The sequence below is a fragment of the Hoplias malabaricus genome, chromosome 2 (genome assembly GCF_029633855.1).
Source record: "Hoplias malabaricus isolate fHopMal1 chromosome 2, fHopMal1.hap1, whole genome shotgun sequence".
Taxonomy (NCBI): domain Eukaryota; kingdom Metazoa; phylum Chordata; class Actinopteri; order Characiformes; family Erythrinidae; genus Hoplias; species Hoplias malabaricus.
The window spans coordinates 31,648,125-31,666,919 of record NC_089801.1 but is presented as its reverse complement, the minus strand read 5'-3'; the positions used below and the strand labels follow the sequence as shown (position 1 = coordinate 31,666,919).

General features: G+C 40.6%; 2 protein-coding genes across 2 annotated transcripts; both read left to right on the top strand.

Moving 5' to 3' along the window:
• Positions 1-3,288: 3,288 nt before the first annotated feature.
• Positions 3,289-6,936, top strand: nanos2 (nanos homolog 2). Its single transcript, XM_066661172.1, has 3 exons — positions 3,289-3,569; positions 4,145-4,722; positions 6,848-6,936. Exons 1-2 carry the CDS (start codon positions 3,305-3,307, stop codon positions 4,681-4,683), a joined length of 804 nt encoding a protein of 267 aa, XP_066517269.1. The 5' UTR covers positions 3,289-3,304; the 3' UTR covers positions 4,684-4,722; positions 6,848-6,936.
• Positions 6,937-9,155: 2,219 nt separating this feature from the next.
• LOC136676294 (uncharacterized) lies at positions 9,156-13,457 on the top strand. Its single transcript, XM_066653182.1, has 3 exons — positions 9,156-9,204; positions 9,508-9,526; positions 12,669-13,457. Exons 1-3 carry the CDS (start codon positions 9,156-9,158, stop codon positions 13,429-13,431), a joined length of 831 nt encoding a protein of 276 aa, XP_066509279.1. The 3' UTR covers positions 13,432-13,457.
• The last annotated feature ends 5,338 nt before the right edge of the window (positions 13,458-18,795 follow it).

The following is an 18,795-nucleotide window of genomic DNA, read 5'->3' as shown; positions in this document are numbered from 1 at the left end:
TGTATAGTTTTTGAGTAAATAGCAATAAAACTCCCCATAATATTCCATTGTTTTTAATCATGAGTCAAGTTTGCTGCTTTATAAAATAGCTATTTTGAATAAGTAGGCCACACAACTAACAGATATGCGTTCAGTGTTTGCCAGACTATGTACCTATGAAATATTAAGTGATTATACTGTATAGTTTTTGAGTAAATAGCATTCAAACTCTCCATAATTGAAAATGGTTTGTTACTTCCACACATCCTTACTGTGGATCAGGTTGGAGGTGAGCTGAGACTCCACAGTAGGAAAGCAGATGGACCAGACAAACTGTGTCCTAAACTACTGAAGTCCTGTGCTGCTGAGGTGGGCACACTTTCAACCTGAGCCTGAAATTTAGGAAGGTCCCACACTCTGGAAAACATCATGCTTCATATCTGTGCCCAAGAAGGTGTGCACCAATGTGCCCAGTGACTTTAGGCCTGTCACATTAACATTACATGCTATGAAGACCCTGGAGCGACCCCTCCTACACCTTCTCAAACCCCAGACTGGACATGCAGTGGATCCCCTGCAGTTTGCATATTTAGAGGAGTTGGGAGTTAAGGATGCCATCCTTTACCTTCTACATCAGGCTCACTCTCATCTGTGCTGTGCAAGTAATGTTTTTCAGTTAATTTAAAACCATAAAGCCCTTTCCTGCTAAGAGAAGTTAGCGAGGATGCAACTGGACCCACACATGGTCACCTGGATCACTGACTACCTCATTGTCAGACCTCAGTATGTCAGGCTGAAGGACTGTGCATCAATGACTGTAGTCAGCAGCACAGGAACACCACAGGGGACTGCACTCTCAACATTTCTCTTTACGCTCTACACCTCAGACTTTATGTACAAATCTGAGATATGCCACATGCAGGCATTTTTTAGATGGCACTGCCATTGTGGCGTGTGTAAAGGGAGGACAGGAGGAGGAGTGCAGGAGTGATGGACTTAGTGTCATGGTGTCATAGAAACAACTTACACCTAAACACTTCCAAAACAAGTAGATGGTGATGGACTTTCACAGGCCCGGCCCAACCCTGCAACCAGTCTCTATTGAGGGGGTTTCAGTGGAGGTGGTTACGTCTTACAAGTGTCTTGAGCTGCAGCTTGACGACAGACTGAACTGGTCTGAGAACACAGACATCCTGTACAGGAAGGGCCAGAGCGGCTGTATTTTCTGAAGAGGCTGGGGTCAACATCTGTAGGAAGCTACTACAGATGTTCTATCAGTCCGTGGTTGCCAGCTGTCTTTTTTATGCTGGAGGCAGTATGAAGAAAAGAGACGAGATGCGTCTGGAAAAGCTGGCCAGGCGAGCGGGGTCAGTGGTTGGAGTGGAGCTGGACTCTGTGGTTATAGTGGCTGATAGTAGGATGCTCTCTCCATCATGGAAGATAAAGTTCTATGAAGGTATATTTGGGGCAAAACACCTGAATATATGTTTGTTTCCCCAAATACAACTTCACAGTTACACCTTCACAAACCCTTTATTGCAGGTGCACAAATACAATTCTACACACACAGGTACAAAAACATTCACTCTCAGTTTTGGTACAATTGCAGTGGTGAATATGGTGCAAAACACCCTCACACACTTGAATAAACAGAAGTTGCACATTCAGAAACCAATATTTAAATCTGTGCAATGCGAGTTACATACATGTATTTTTTAATTTAGGTTTTTTTGTGGGATGTTTGTCTAACACAAACACTAGTCAATGAATACATCTACATCTGAGGCTACGAGGCTCAAGTCTTTTTCGCTCACACATGACAAATTCTGCATGATTTTTGCCCTTGCTACCATAGTTCCCATCTTTTTATGTTATTCTCTGCCCTTGCATCAATATTTTGTTTTACTTTTCATGTGATATTTTGTGTGTTCTTATACTTTGATCTGTTTACCATGTCCTGTAAATGTAACATCCCCTCTATAGTGAAGTCTACTATGATGTGTTTGTTGCTGCTGGCTGCTAAATTTCCTTCTGGATCTTTCTTTTTTTTATGTATGTATCTATGTATCTATCTATCTATCTAGAAATAACCATTGTATAAATCAGTACTTTATTCATTATTAAGAGCAATGGACAATTCAGTGGATTTTGGATGCCATTTACTCAAAACCTGTACAGTAAAATGACTTCATATTTCATAGGTACATATTAAGGTAAAGACTGAAATGATATCTGTTGCTTGTATGGACTGCTTATTAGAAATAACAATTTTATGGAGCATGGAACTTGAATAATAATTGAAAATAATTGAAATATGGGGGGGGGTGGGGCACAGTCACACAGCTCCAGGGACCTGGAGGTTGTGGGTTCGATTCCCGCTCCGGGTGACTGTCTGTGAGGAGTTGGTGTGTTCTCCCCGTGTCTGCGTGAGTTTCCTCTGGGTGCTCCGGTTTCCTCCCACAGTCCAAAAACACACGTTGGTAGGTGGATTGGCGACTCAAAAGTGTCCGTAGGTGTGAGTGAATGTGTGTGTGTGTCTGTGTTGCCCTGTGAAGGACTGGCGCCCCCTCCAGGGTGTATTCCTGCCTTGCGCCCAATGATTCCAGGTAGGTTCTGGACCCACCACGACCCTGAACTGGATAAGGGTTACAGATAATGAATGAATGAATGAATTATGGGTATTTTGGATGCAATTTACACAAAAACTATACAGTAAAATCTCTTCATATTTCATAGGTACATAGTCTGGTTAACACTGGACAGATATCTGTTGGTTGTATGAACTACTTATTCAAAATAACCATTTTATAAAGCAGTAAACTTGAGTCATTAAAAACAATGGAATATTATGGGGAGTTTTATTGCTATTTACTCAAAAACTATACAGTAAAATCACTTCATATTTTTTAGGTTCATAGTCTGGAAAACACTGAACTCATATGTGTTTTTTATGAAATACTTATTAAAAATTACCAATTTCTAAACCGCTTAAATGCGGTTATCTTTCCTTTATAATGAAGGGCTTCCTTTCAGATCTTCACGCGCATTGAGTATTACCGCTCAGTCAGTAGTATATACGCGCACTGAAATCTGACACGCGGCTAGTAACCGTGTTTTCACAAACGGCAGCTGGCTTAACCGCAGTGACCTGCTGGACGTAGGTCAAAGTTCATGTAGATTATGGTATAACTTTAATATGAATTTAATCACATTGACTACAGTCTGGCCTCTCCCTGACCCACACACAGAGCTCCCCAATATAAAAGCCCATTCCTCACTGCCCTTCACTTTCTGACCTTCTAACCTGAGCGTGAGATCCGCAGAGATGCAGCCCGCGGTGACTGATCTGTCTGTGCCTCGTGGACACTTCCTCATGTGGCGGGATTACCTGGAACTGGGGAATACGTTGCTGGATCAGCGCGAAGAAGCGACAGAGAGCGGCGCGAGGACGGGACCTCTGTCAATTCAGACACCTGCTCCCATCGCCCCCATCATCACCCCCCTCTCCACCGTCCTCCAAACCGGGACTCAGAGCTCCTTAACCGTCCAGCCGCACGGGCCCCCACCTACTGTGGAACACGGGGAGAGAGGTAAGAATGTACTGTGACGACATTAGGGGACGAATAGTTGTTGTTAATAATACTATGACTCATTAATATTATTATTATTACTACTACTACTATTATTATTATTATTATTTATATAATTTCGTGGTTTTATTTGATGAATATGAACATTTTGGAAAACAGTAGGGCAGTGTTGTAATTATTATAACCGGTGTTTATGCATTTTAAGGTGTTTCTGTCCTCATTAAAGGTGCACTACGTATTAAAAATATTTTAACAGTAGAAACCAATCTAAAATATGAAGAAAATGACTGATTTTAAATACAATTAAATCTATTATTATTATTATTATTATTATGTGCCGCCTCTGGTGTCTATGAACAACACAGACAGGGACGCCAGTGAAAATGACTACTGCACCTTTAATAACTACTGGTTATAGGATAGGATTTAATTTGACCTTTAATTTAACATTTCAGATCCATTGCTAAAGTTATTTCTGAGACTTAATTTAACGTGTTAGAAATAGTATGTCTATAAATAGTATATATGTTTTAAATGTATTGAACTGTATCTGACGTGTATTTTGTTGGTTTCAGCGCTAGCGGCTCCAGAGCGGACAGAGGCGCCCCCCAAGGAGCGGGAGGGCTGTTGCGCTTTCTGCAGACAAAACGGAGAGAGCGCGGCGTTTTACCGTAGCCACCGGCTCCGCTGGCGGGATGGCAGGGTGCGTTGCCCCGTGCTGCGCAGCTATGTTTGCCCGTTGTGCAGAGCCACCGGAGACACAGCGCATACCCTCCGCTACTGCCCACAGAGCAGCGTGTCAAAGCCATATAACAGCCCCGGAGACACTACAGACATGCGTCCCGACTGCCCGCAGACCAGCGCCACACACCTGGGGAACACTGCCGGAGACACCGCACCCTCCCTCCCCTACTGGTCCCAGAGTAGTTCCCCAGATCTGTGGAACAGCACCGGAGACACTGCTCTCTCCTTCTACTGCCAGCAGAACAGCGCCCCGGCGCCGTGGGTCAGTGGCGGAGACACCGCGCTCTCCTTCGGATACTGCCCGCTCAGGAGCGCTGGGGACCCTAACAGACAGAGACCGGACAGGCCCCTGAACTTCTCAGGACCATGAGAGGAACTGTGGTGAAAACACAGAGGGGGAACTGTGAAGGTTTGTTCATTTTATGTGTATGTTACACTTGAGTTTGTTAAGTGTAAAACATGCATCCTCTGTAGAGAAGAACTGTTTCAGCGTAGAGTCCAGAAGCTGTACTGGACTGAGTAATGTAAATCTGGAGAAGCACTCAGAAGTGTCGGATTGCACTCGTTAGGTTTTTGCGCGATGAAGCCTTGAATGTTTGTTTGGTATTTTGTGTTTTCTACAAAATAAAAGTATGTTCATAATACAATCTGTGTATTACACATTCCCCATCGACCACAAAGAAACATAGACGACAGAAAACTAACACTAAACTAATAAAAAATAATATATATATATATATATATATATATATACTCACACAGAGGGAACTCACACAGTCGAGGAGAACACACCACACTCCGAGTAGGGGTCGAGGAATGTCCTGAGAACCCGAGGTCCTAAAGCGGGCGGCAGCACGCCCTTCAGAACCACTGTGTTTGCCTGTTACCTATGGAATTGGTTTAATAATGTGTTACGCGATTAATCTGAAACACACACACGTTTCGTTCTGAATTACACTACACGTATTTTTTAACATCTTAGGTTTATGCACACACATTGGTGGGACAACATTCCCGCCTCAGTATTTCAAACCTGTGGCAGTACCGTTGGTTCTCCACTAGATGGAGGCAGCGGATCACAGCTGAAATAAATGTTTACAAATAATATGTAAATAACAGCTATTTTCACTGATTGTGGTAACTCTGAATATTATCAGCAGTTATGCTTAGAGGGTTACATTTGTGAAATATTTTGTCCTGCAAGAAGACCATGGATTTTAAGATATACAAACTACAAAACAGTCCTAAACGAACTACAAAGACCACACTTCCGCGTCGAGTTCGTTTCCTAGTGACGGAGTAGTTCAATGGCGCGGGAAAAATAAAGAACCCAGCTTCCAGTATCGGTAATGTTACAACTTTAATACGTTTTAAACGGTCCAGGGACGTGTTTCCGAACAAATAAATATTTTTAGTAATAGTTTTTCCTAAGGTATAAAACACGCTGCTTTGCCGCTAGAATCTCTGAACTCTGTTCTTTTGGACAGTAACGCTACCGTTCTGTCACTACCTTTATCCAAAGGCTCCCTAATCCCTGCATAGTGCACAACATAGGTATTAAATGACTGTTTCCTCCCTGCAAACACTGTAAAATGTCTCTCCACGGAGCCTCTGGTTTAGTGGAATGTGTGCATTTAAGTAGTACTGGGTTTTATGCATTATGTAAGAATAACGCAGGTTTTAATAAGCGCAGGAATATAAATCAGAAACAGTATTAAGCCTGACTAAGCATTCTCATTCTCAAAATCTCAAACAGGCAGACTCTGACAGCCGGGCTTTAGGGCGTTATGAACCACGAGGATCAATCCTGTCAGCTTCCCCGGTGGGGCATTCGAGTTTTAGGCAGTGGTGGAGGTTTAAGGGGTACAGGGGAGCTGCATTCATAGACCCGTGTTTACTGAATGCCAGTGAAGTTGTAAAGCTTCAGCTGGTGCATTAAGGGGTTTGTTTCTCAGAAATAACTTCTAAATACGTGATATTGGGGGACATCATTTAGAGATCGATTCCTAACAGTAGCAAAGCAGTTCAAGTCCTGACCTGCCAAGAGCACAATCAAATTAAACACCTAACAAAGAATGAATTATTAACTATTCGGTCCGAATAAAACAGGATTAAATTTAAATTCCTAACATGCTTGAATATTACTTTTCACATCTTTTTTTATTTTTTTATTTCTGGCCTATTTCTTTGCGTTTAATACTGGAACATGTAAATGAGTTCTGATTGTCTGCCCACTATTCTTTCTGTTAAAGGCTAAGCACCAGCTCTATGAAAGTGTCAAACAAATAAATACAGTGGAATTTGAGTTCCTAACTTGTGTTTATTGATAGTCAGAAAACATGTTATTTCTTACTAATTCAAGAAATAAGGTTTAAAAGACCGTTGGTTACCCCCCCCCCCACCCCCAAAGTTTGTTCAGAAACTCTAATAGTGTGACGTAGATGGTGGACAGCAATATTCTATGGTAGCTGGAAATGAAATGTAAATATTCTGTAAGTTAAGCTTTGCTGTTTCTCTGTTAATCTTTTGTGCAGTTCTCAGAAGGATCATTGATGGCGCCTTGTTTGCCTGCTGTTGCTGAACAACTTCTGAAAGATCTACAAAGAACATACTCGGAGATATCACAAAGTAAGTAGCTGTAAGTTTTAAGTGTTTTATCAGTGCAGATTATCGTGGTCACTCCCTACTTTCAGCCTCAAATATATAAATATGTATGAATCAATAAATATGTGTTCACCATTATTTTAAATCATCCATCCATTCATCCATCCATCCATTTTCCACCACTTATCCGGGTCCGGGTCGCGGGGGAAGCAGTCTAAGTAAAGAAACCCAGACCTCCCTCTCCCCAGCCACCTCCTCCAGCTCCTCCGGGGGTATACAGAGGCGTTCCCAGGCCAGTCAACACATGTAGTCTCTTCAGCGTGTTCTTGGTCTGCCCCGGGGCCTCCTCCCCGTTGGACATGCCCGGAACACCTCACCAGGAAGGCGTCCAGGAGGCATCTGGACCAGATGCACGAACAAACTCAATTCGCTCCTCTCGACATGGAGGAGCAGCGGCTCCACTCCCGGATGTCTGAGCTCCTAACCCTGTCTCTAAGGGAGAGTCCAGACACCCTGTGGAGAAAACTCATTTCAGCCGTTTGTACCCACGATCTCGTTCTTTCGGTCACTACCCAAAGCTCGTGACCATAGGTGAGGGTTAGGACGTAGTTTGAATGGTAAATCAAGAGCTTTGCTTTTCTGCTCAGCTCTCTCTTCACCATTCATTCTCTTCATTTTAAATCATGCATTATTATTTGCATGCCTGTATTCTGAGTCATAGGAGGCGAAAACTGCAGTCCCTTAAATTGTCACATGAGGGAGGCACATACATCAGACATGCAAAACTAGGGAAATTCATATTATGCATTCCTTTTGGTCTTTCCTCAGATATTTGTGTGGGAAACTGATAAGATTTCATGGTGCTTTTTTGGAACACCTCTCCCTGTTTAACTGATTTGTTTGAGATAGAACTCGTGCAAAACATCACATAACATGCAAAACATCACTAGACAGTATTTCCTGTTAACCTTTACCTTAAGGCTGAATAGATCTGTGAAGAAAACAGTGGTGCTTCAGGCATTTCTGTGAAAAGTAATTTTGGTCATTAGATGTTATCTATGGTAATGGAAAAATGGATCTTCAAGAAGATGTGTTTGTCACTAAAATGTATTAAATACACTGCATGTCTAAAAGTTTATATAAAAATCCTTATCTACTGTTTCCTCTGAAACATAAAATAGTTCTGTTGTCTGTTTTGGGGATGACTGAAACTAGATATTAGTCATTAGAACATTGTCTTGAGGATTTGATTGCAATCTGCCAGAATGGCATTAGTGAAATGTTGGTTAAGCTTTTCTTTTCTTTCTTTTTTTTTCAAATCACACTTGGCACGGCAACAAAGGTCGGATGGTGCACCCTCACTCTAGAGAAAACAGTTCTGCAGTTCTATAGTCCAGTGCCTGAGGGCTTTTTACCCCTTTTGCCAACATGTGGAATTGAGAATGGTGATCCTAACCTCATGTTAAATTACTTCAGAACATTATAATCTTCATAGAAAAGCATTTACAGTTTAATGGGGCACTTGAGAAGCTGCACATCATTTGGAGATGGACCACAGCATTAGATGAATTCAGTACTTAGAAGAGGTCTCTGCTTAATTTTGTGCATATATCTTATAAGCGAAATGTCTTGAAACATTAAAAAAAGCTGTTGCTGAGCATTGTTGCAGCTAACATGACAAGCATCAACAAAAGCAGCTTTTGTTAGGTGTCGGTTATGTATTTATATTTTAATAAGAGCTTTTTTCTCTTTTATCCCTAGTACCTGATGACTTACTTATAGCGTAAGTATATATTTATATTTATTTCTTAACTTTAATTTAATAATTCATGTAAATATGTCAAAATGATTTTATCCCAAGTTTAAATAGTTTGTGCACTTTGCCATGAACACATTGAAAGCTCCTGTGAATTCTCTGGTCTTGTCTGTTTAGATGTGAACATGCCGAATTGAGGTCAAGGCTACAGCTCCTCCTGGGCTATTTATTTGTTCCAGATGTCAGTGTCTGAATAAAACATGACTTTTAAATGTGCTTATAAAGCCACAATAGCAGTCATCTAGCAGTCCCAAAGGGAAACATTAAGCCATAGTAATGACTGTAGCGGGCATCACACGCCTCTCTAAATGGCATTTTAGCGTCACTGCAAAGCCAGGAAGGTGCTTTATTGGGGAAGTCATTGTGGCAGAATAGTGCAAGAGTTTCTATACCAATAGCGTCATCCAGAAAGGGTCGGTGACATGGTTCCTGCCTCTGGCTGTTTGTGGTCGGATAAATTCACCACATATGGTACATTTTAAAGCACTAATGTAGCGCTCTTCCACTAATTACATTTCTATTAACCACAGAGAGGTGGCCAAACTGGTCTGAGAGGAAACGTCCAGCAAGAGCAGGAATTTCACACCACTACTTCCTGTGATTTACCTGGTAAATGGTAAATACATGCAATGGTAAAATATCTCTATCTCTCTCTCTGTCTCTCTCTCTCTCTCTCTCTCTAACACACAGACTGCGGTTTGTTTTTGGCTCCTGTACCCTGCAGGCTTTGGACTTGGTTGACCAACGCTCAGTAACGTGTGTATCATCCCCCAGTGGTCGTAAAGTGTTCCAGGTATGATGGAAATAACCCAGATCTGACTAAATATCAAGGGTTTGTCATTGTATATTGGTTGTAACTAACTATGAATAAGAGTAATCATTCTAACCTATCGGTGTCTTGTGACTAGACCCTCATTGTTTACTACACTGATCCATTTAAACAGTAACCATTCCATAAAAAAAGCTTTTTTTCTAAAAACCTGTAGAACAGTTTATTAAAATACTTCTTAATAATATTTCGGCAATGATGGATATACCAGGGCAGCACGGTGGTGCAGCAGGTAGTGTCGCAGTCACACAGCTCCAGGGGCCTGGAGTTTGTGGGTTTGATTCCCACTCCGGGTGACTGTCTGTGAGGAGTATGGTGTGTTCTCCCCGTGTCCGCGTGGGTTTCCTCCGGGTGCGCGGGTTTCCTCCCACAGCCCAAAAACACACGTTGGTAGGTGGATTGGCGACTCAAAAGTGTCCGTAGGTGTGAGTGTGTGAATGTGTGTGCCGGTGCTGCCCTGTGAAGGACTGGCGCCCCCTCCAGGGTGTATTCCTGCCTTGCGCCCAATGATTCCAGGTAGGCTCTGGACCCCCCACCCCCCGGGCCCCTGATTTGGATAAGCGGTTACAGATAATGAATGAATGAATGAATGAATATACCAGATAACATATTTAACAGATAAACCATTGCATATTTAGTTGTTACTGTGCGTAAAAAAGCGTAAGACAGGTGCATAAAAAAGTCATAGAGTGCAGGTAATTAGTTCGCTACCCAAAAGTGGTTTTCTCTTAGGCTGATAACAGCTGCTGGACAGACTATCAGAGTGTAACGGGCAGTTCTGCTAGTTGTGGTGTTGAGAGAATCAGCCAGTCTGTGCAGCTCTATGGGTGGAGAGGTCTGTTCTTGGACCTGAGAGTGGTTGAGAATGCATAATTCTGCTTTCCCAGTAAAATCTTAATACCCTTAATCTTATATTCATGCATTCTTTATTAGTTCTTAATACTGAAATCTCTTAATTATTAAGCAACCCACACAGTCAATGATAGGTCCCACCGTTTGCTGGTCAGTCCAGCTCTGATTCTTCTACATGAACAGAACTGTGAGCGTAACTCCTCTTCACTGTCTCTGGCCAGAGGCTGTTGTTACTGTCCTTCTCACAGTGAGCCTCAAATTCCAGTAAGTCTAGTGTAAAAGAGCCCAGTGAGAATGGGCATCAGTGGTTCACTGAGGGGTGTATATATGTGTTTCCTGTTTTGCGCTGGACAATCTGTAGTGAGTTCTACAGAATTCTAACTAAAGGCCCAACTGGGTACCTTTTATACGAGGAGCAAATTAGACGATATTAAGATATTAGGATGGAATTATTCAGGAACTGCAGTGACTCAGATATATTCTCTCTTTGTCATCGGACCGTAAACTAACTGTCATGGGTTCACACACGAGGCATTCCTGGCTTTTCTTTCAGTTTTTGGCTTTTTTAGTCTTGGAGATCTGTTGGTGACCAGATGTTTTGAGCTTCTTTCGGGAACTGTTTTTATGCTTAATGACCCGATTTGCCAGAGTGTTTTCTCTTTCTTAACTCCTCATTTTAGCTGAGTTCTGCTGGTTTCTTGTATTTCGCAATATAAGTCTTGAGACTGCATGTTACTGGTATATGAAAGTTGGCCTTTGATTGTGAGGAATGAGTTCCACTGCGCAGACAAACAGTAAAAAGTGAAATCTTGCTTGTTCTAATTGTCTTTTTTATCTCCCACTTTATCCCTGCTGTAATTTGACAGAGACAGCAAGTTTGATTGTTGGTGTTTTGCTACACATTAACTCTGCTGTCTGTTCTACAGTACTTGAAGAATATTATTAATTCTTTCATCTCATCTTACAAATGATCAGTCATGATTTTGCCACTAGCTGCTTCTATACTGCTATACCTTTACTGCAGTGTATTAGCATTTATGAAATGTACCAAATATCCACTTGACTGTTACTTTTAATTTGGTTCTGTGTTTAAATAGGCAATGTATAGTGGACATAGTTTCTTACCAGCTACTTGTGTCTTAGCTTTCTGATATATTGTATCTGATAGAATGCTCCAGACTAGCTCCTACTGTAGATAGTATTGTGCTAGTAATATGTCCTATAGGAAAAAGGCTAAAGTATATCTGTTTATATACACAAGTAAATATTAATAATGAATGGAAAAGGAAGCATTTTGGGTCAATGGAAGGGTAAAACTACTGAGGTGTTTTCCGGCTCACAGTGGAAGAATCTGTCCCCAGAAACTCAGTGTCATAACTTGAGTTTGTTGGTGATTTCAAGATTACATAAACATTACATTTCATTGTTGAAGTTGAGTTTGTCTTTGTCTTGTCAAGTATTGAAAAGCATTTATGATCTACCTTTAAACCAGCACCAAGCATTTGTGTTGGAGTGAAATCCTCTTAGTGTAGCCAAGTCTTAGGACAAATTTATTGCTCCTTTTTTTTTTGAGATGATCTGTCTTGGCAGAGACTTCAGTATTGTTCTTTATTTATCCTTTTGAAGTTTCACTTGTTGCCAGTGATAAAAAAAAAAAACATGATGTAATTTTATATTAAGTGTTTCTCGCTCAGCTCACTGAAACAGGCAAAGACCCTTTTAGCCTTTGTGAGTTTCTGTGGACAAACTGACACCTTTATCATTTTTAATAAAGGTATAAATATGGGTAAGTGTTTGGCTGTTTTTATTTGACAACTAAGAACAAGTAGACAAACTTGAGCCTACCCGGAATCACTGGGCGCAAGGCAGGAACACACCCTGGAGGGGGCGCCATTCCTTTGCAGGGTGACACACACTCACAAATTCACTCTCATGCACACATCTATGGACAATTTTGAGTAGCCAATCCACCTACCAACGTGTGTTTTTGGACCGTGGGAGGAAACTGGAGCGCCACTGTGCCTCCCCAGTAGACAAACAAATAAAATAAAATAAATAAATAAATAAATAAAAAGCTCTTCCTACAGCCATTTTCACATTCATACTCCTTATATGGTTCTTGGGCCAATCTGATTGAATGAATGATTTGAAACATGAATCTGAAACTTAAGTGATTTTATGTGAAAGACAATAAAGATTAAACAAAAGGTCCCTCAAGTCCTCTCAGAAATAACACAATCCCTCTGACCACCAGAAACAATTATGTACAGTTGAGTGTGCGCACACATTTTTCAACAGGCTCAGGCTGGGGTGAAGAGCACACAAAAGAAAACACTCTAGCTAGCCTGAGACCAGAAAAACACCCCAGCCTGAGACCAGGAGAGAACCCCAGCCTGAGACAAAGGAAAGCACCCCAGCTTGAGACCAGAAGAGCACCCAGCCTGAGACCTGGAGAGCACCTCAGCCTGAGACCAGGAGAGAACCCCAGCCTGAGACCAGGAGAGAACCCCAGCCTGAGACAAAGGAAAGCACCCCAGCTTGAGACCAGAAGAGCACCCAGCCTGAGACCTGGAGAGCACCTCAGCCTGAGACCAGGAGAGAACCCCAGCCTGAGACCAGGAGAGAACCCCAGCCTGAGACAAAGGAAAGCACCCCAGCTTGAGACCAGAAGAGCACCCAGCCTGAGACCTGGAGAGCACCCCAGCCTGAGACCAGGAGAGAACCCCAGCCTGAGACAAAGGAAAGCACCCCAGCTTGAGACCAGAAGAGCACCCAGCCTGAGACCTGGAGAGCACCCCAGCCTGAGACCAGGAGAGAACCCCAGCCTGAGACAAATGAAAGCACCCCAGCTTGAGACCAGAAGAGCACCCAGCCTGAGACCTGGAGAGCACCCCAGCCTGAGACCAGGAGAGAACCCCAGCCTGAGACAAAGGAAAGCACCCCAGCTTGAGACCAGAAGAGCATCCAGCCTGAGACAAATGAAAGCACCCCAGCCTGAGACATGGAGAGCACCCTAGTCTGAGACCTGGAGAGCTTTCAAGGAGAGAAGAGTACAACTAAACATTTTTTTGTCAAAAACAAGCAAATATTATAAATGGTTTCTCCAATGTTATTTTTAAGGTTTGTTCTTATAGCTTAATAAATTGAAATTTTTTTAAAATTTAGTTTTCAAATCTGGGATTTGTTGTGTCATATAAAACAGAACATCTTGATTTCTGGAAATAAGAACCATCCATTTTTTTTGCTTGGTGTTGGAACAAAATAATACATTTTTATTATAATTAACTACAGGGTAATTAAGTTTGTTTTAAGTAAGATAATTGAATCTGAGTAGTAATGCAACATTAAAAAAAGTGACTCTAATTTTTATAAAAATTTTATAAACTGTATTAATAGCCATTTTGAAAGATGTTAATGTGTGGGTTCTAATGGTGTTCAGCATTACTGTGGTTAAGCAAAGACTGGCTGTGTCTTAGTTCGCATTTAAGATACTAATCTGCAAACCCTTGCTTACAAAGGAAGTTCTGATAGTGTTTTTTTCAGAGTGTAAAATAAGTGATTAAAAAAGTAAACTGAAATGGTGCATTAGTAGAATAAATAGAAATGCCACTGATAGATTTTTATCATAAAGATCATAAACGACTACATCAACCCAACATGTGGCAGTTGGTTGAGAAGCATACAAAATAGAACCAGCCAGCTTGGAAGGTTCCGGATTGCAGAAAAGCAAGTAGCACTTCAGCATGGCCTGCACTTTCACATACAAACATGCCACATTAACCACCATGTTAACCCAGTTACTATCTACTTTCTACTTAGTGTCATTTGCAATAATACTGTCATTTTTATATGTATATATTTTATTTTCACTATCAACCCACACATTAAATACCCTTTTAGAAAAGTGTTTCTGTCCATTAAAAGTGTTTCTACACTCATCATGCATTTTATCAGGTTCCCTTAGTATATCAGTGCACGTTAGGTTTACAGTTCCACAAAGAATTCCATCTGTCATCCTGCAGGATTTTCTTTAGCCCATTTTACCATATTCTCTAATGGACTGGACCCCCACAGAGTAGGTGGTAGATATTTCTCAGCACTGTTTTGACACTGACATTGTGGTGGTGTGTTAGCATGTGTTAATCAGATACCACAGTGCTGCTAGAGTACTTAAACACTGCACATTCAATGTCCACTTTGTCTTTGGTTGATGGACAGTTCTCAGTGGCACTGAGGGGTTGCAGAACACCAGCAGCACCAGTACAGCACACATTAACGCACTACCACCACGTCAGTGTCACTGCAGCGTGGTGAATCATTCACCACCACAAATCATAACCTGCTCTGTGGTGGCCCTGTTGTTGAACAGTTAAACAGGGTGAATGGGGCCTAGGACGGCACGGTGGCGCAGCAGGTAGTGTCGCAGTCACACAGCTCCAGGGGCCTGGAGGTTGTGGGTTCGATTCCCGCTCCGGGTGACTGTCTGTGAGGAGTTGGTGTGTTCTCCCCATGTCCGCGTGGGTTTCCTCCCACAGTCCAAAAACACACGTTGGTAGGTGGATTGGCGACTCAAAAGTGTCCGTAGGTGTGAATCTGTGTGTCTGTGTTGCTTTGTAAAGGACTGGCGCCCCCTCCAGGGTTTATTCCCACCTTGCGCCCAATGATTCCAGGTAGGCTCTGGAAACACCTCGACCGTGAACTGGATAAGCGCTTACAGATAATGAATGAATGGGGCCGAACAAAGTATACAGAGTATTAAATATAATAAAATCTGTAACTGTAGAACTGCAATGTGCATCTCTATAGTCAGTGGCATTGATAAATAGACAATGAGTATAGAAACAAAGTAATTTACTCTTTTGGCTGATCGGTGTATGGATATTCTATAATTTAAATTCCACTTTCTTTCAAACAATACTGAATTAAACAATGCTTAGACCCTAAGGAACAATATATAGGACTGCACTTCAATACTTCACTCTCTTAAGTGCATATTAGTTTCATAGATGTTCCTGAATAATTTATCAAGATGAATAACTGAATACTAAGCCTGCAGGTTAAATGGCTAATGCATTGATTCTTAAATGGAATGAATGAAATTAAGTCTTTTATCCCCTCCCCCCTTTATAGAACAATTTATTAAGTTTAATATAATTAGTTTGGGCAGATAGGTTTGGCATAATTTCAATTTCATTGATAAGAAATTTTATATACACACAACTTGTCAATCAACACAAACAAAACCAAAGAACTAATCCTGGACTTTAGGAAGAGCAGAGCTGACCACCAACCGGTCATCATAAATGGAGACTGCGTGGAAATCATTCATAGTTTTACATTTCTTGGAATACACATCTCTGACAACCTCTCCTGGTCCACAAACACCACAGCTGCTGTATAGAGAGCACGGCAATGCCTGCACTACCTCTTTGTTCTGAAAAAATACAGTCTAAACCACAAATTGATATTGACTTTTTACAGCTCTGCTATAGAGAACATCATCATGTACAGCCTCACATCATGGTATGCGGGCTGCTCAGTAGCTGACAAAAAGGCTGTGCACAGAGTAATTAGGTCAGCTGAAAAAATCATAGGCTGCTCTCTTCCCTCAATGGAGTACATTGCAGACACCAGATACTTCTCCAGAGCAAAAAATATCATAAAAGACACCTCACATCCCCGCCATTACCACATTGAACTGATGCCTTCAGGAAGGCGTTACAGGTCAATTATAACAAATACATATCACTGGATTGGTCAGCTGTAATTTCATTGTGTCTTGTGTACACCAACAATAAAGGTATCTAATCTAATCTATTCTAAATATATATATAAATATATGCATTATACAAACCAATTGAAAGCCACCGATTCACCCAAATGGTCTGAGAATACTCACTGAGCACACTTTCATTTGTTGGAGTGCTCTTTTGTTGAGTAGAGCTGTTATATACAAATGCTTGAGCTTGGTGCAGGAGAAGGCTTTTTGCTTTATTATATGGTAGGGACATAATTGTTTATAAGTAGCATATGATTCCGTTTGCAGACTTATTTCTTTATCTTAAAAATAGATATTTCAGGGTTAAAAATCCCCTTCAACTTCTACTTGTATACAATCATATGTTATCAAATTGCACAGCAATATTCCTAAATCTGGGCATACCAATAATCACAGTAAGGTGTTTGTAAATCAAGTCTTTTTTAGTCACTTTTTAGGAGGCCCTGTGTTAAACATGGTATTGAGCTAATTTGGAAAAGACAGTCGTTTTAAAGAGACAGAATCTCACCAAAGTATCTTTTCCTCATGCGTATTACTCATCCGTTTTGCAAAGGATGGATATGAAATAACTTTGCTTCCTGAACTGAAGGTTTTCCTGTTTATGTTTTAAATGCAGGTCAAAGTGCTTCACTATTGTAAACACCTAATATATTTATTAAAAATAAATGCTGTTAAAATCTTAATCTATAGTGTGTCGCATGAAAGCAAACATTGACATGAAAACCTAAAATGCAGATGTATTTTTTATTATTATTTATAGTCACCCTCTGATGTTATGCACCATTCTGGAGTCAGAAGCTAATATAAAAAATTCTGGGTCTAAGCGGATTTTCTCTTGGGGAAAAATAAATGGTGTTTTAGAAAATCACTGTTATCATGGCCTCTGGTAATCAAAAATGTCAGATGGGCTTTGTTCTGTGTACATTGTGTTCACAGATAGTAGTGATTTAACATTTTTTTTTCTTTGTAGAGGAAATGTGCTTCAGTGTAATCATGATGCTGATAACAAAATGATGAAATTCAGAGGTGTGGATTTAAGCTGTGCTTGCTCAGCTTATGCTCGTCTGTATGCTCACTTTTAAATGAAACAATAGAAGCCTAATGTGCTGAATGTGCTTGCTAAGAACATTTTCTTCTCATGTTTTTTGTGATAAGTACTTGACAATGAAAAAACATGATGCAACAAAACATTGGGGAATTTTAAAGAGAAATATAACTTAATATAATTAATTAAATTAATCTGCTTAATATATACATATAAATGTACATATACATATACATGAATATATAAATGTATGTCCACTATTAACTTTCATTTCAACTTCAAATATATGGCATTCAGTTTACAAGTTTTATCAGGAAATCACCTAACATGTCTGTCCATGCTAGTCCAATAGGACAGTAGGCTGAAATTTCATCTAGTTTCATTCAAAATTAAACAAGTTTCATTTACATTTAACCCTTTAAATGTACATGAAGCCTGTTGTTAACAGTAGAACTTGTTGTTCACTAACAGTGATGAATTAGTAAGTGCAATGGGACTGGTGATATTTATGTAGTTGAAAGTGAGGAATTGATATCTGAAGCCTTAGGGATAGAGGTATTAAATATTAAGCTGCTGAAAGCAGTTTACTTATGGGTGTCTGCTTATATTAAAGCTCTACTTTAATATGATTAAATATAGAGAAATGTATGCAGATTTAAAGCCTTGGTTAACTGTTTCATGGGTGTAATCAGATATATTCAGATGAGTACATAGTGTAGTGTCATGTACTGCACATGCATAAAAACAGAACAACACTTTTTTGTTCTTTATTTATTTAGTCAAAATAAAAATAATATTTCTAGGGAGTTTTGAAAGCATATTTCCTTTCATTCAGCACCCATCTCTCCTCCCTTATGGCTCTGGGTCTGAGGGAAATAGATTTCATTAATATCTCATTCCACTTGTCATCCTGTATGAGGATCAGTGAGCCTAATAACAACCTGCCCCTGGGCCACTGTCCAGCTGTTCCCAGATCAGAATCTCATTCCGTTTGCATTGACCTCTGCCTGGTCCCTTTATTGTGCACTGACCTTAGGATGAAAGAGGAAGTAAGGTGGTGTATAAGGATTTTATAAGGAGGTTAAATATGGTGGATGTTGATCTGGTGCTGTTAGACAGAAGCAGAAACTTCCTTGAAACATATTTTGCAGAGGCTCTTCACCTAGAGAGACCCAACATAGCCAATGCTGATGTGCTGTTAAAAATTCTGTAGAAGGTTGGTTTTTTTTGTTTGTTTGTTTGTTTTTCTGATATGTTGCATGACCACCTTCCCATTGGAAAAACTTTGATCCAATATGGCGGCTTTCAGGTTGGTGGCCATATAGGCCTCCTCACCAATTACTTGCAGGGGTATTCAGATAAAAGGGTGTCCTGCAACTTTTAGAACTTGAGCCTAGTCCTGGACTGCAAATGATTTTAAATGGAGATTTTTTTTTTATAGAACTGAAAATACAATTCCTTCTCTTTGTTCTGTTTCTAGAAGAAGAAATGACTTGTCACTAACTTGATCGATGTTATCTTTTTGGGGCCCTGTATAGTAACATGTATCAACTTCTT

Excerpts from the sequence above, each read along its gene's own strand:
- nanos2 (XM_066661172.1), top strand. The coding sequence starts at position 3,305 with ATGCAGCCCGCGGTGACTGATCTGTCTGTGCCTCGTGGACACTTCCTC. Across the intron at positions 3,570-4,144 it reads TGTGGAACACGGGGAGAGAG|CGCTAGCGGCTCCAGAGCGG; the intron begins GTAAGAATGTAC and ends TGTTGGTTTCAG.
- LOC136676294 (XM_066653182.1), top strand. The coding sequence starts at position 9,156 with ATGGTTCCTGCCTCTGGCTGTTTGTGGTCGGATAAATTCACCACATAT.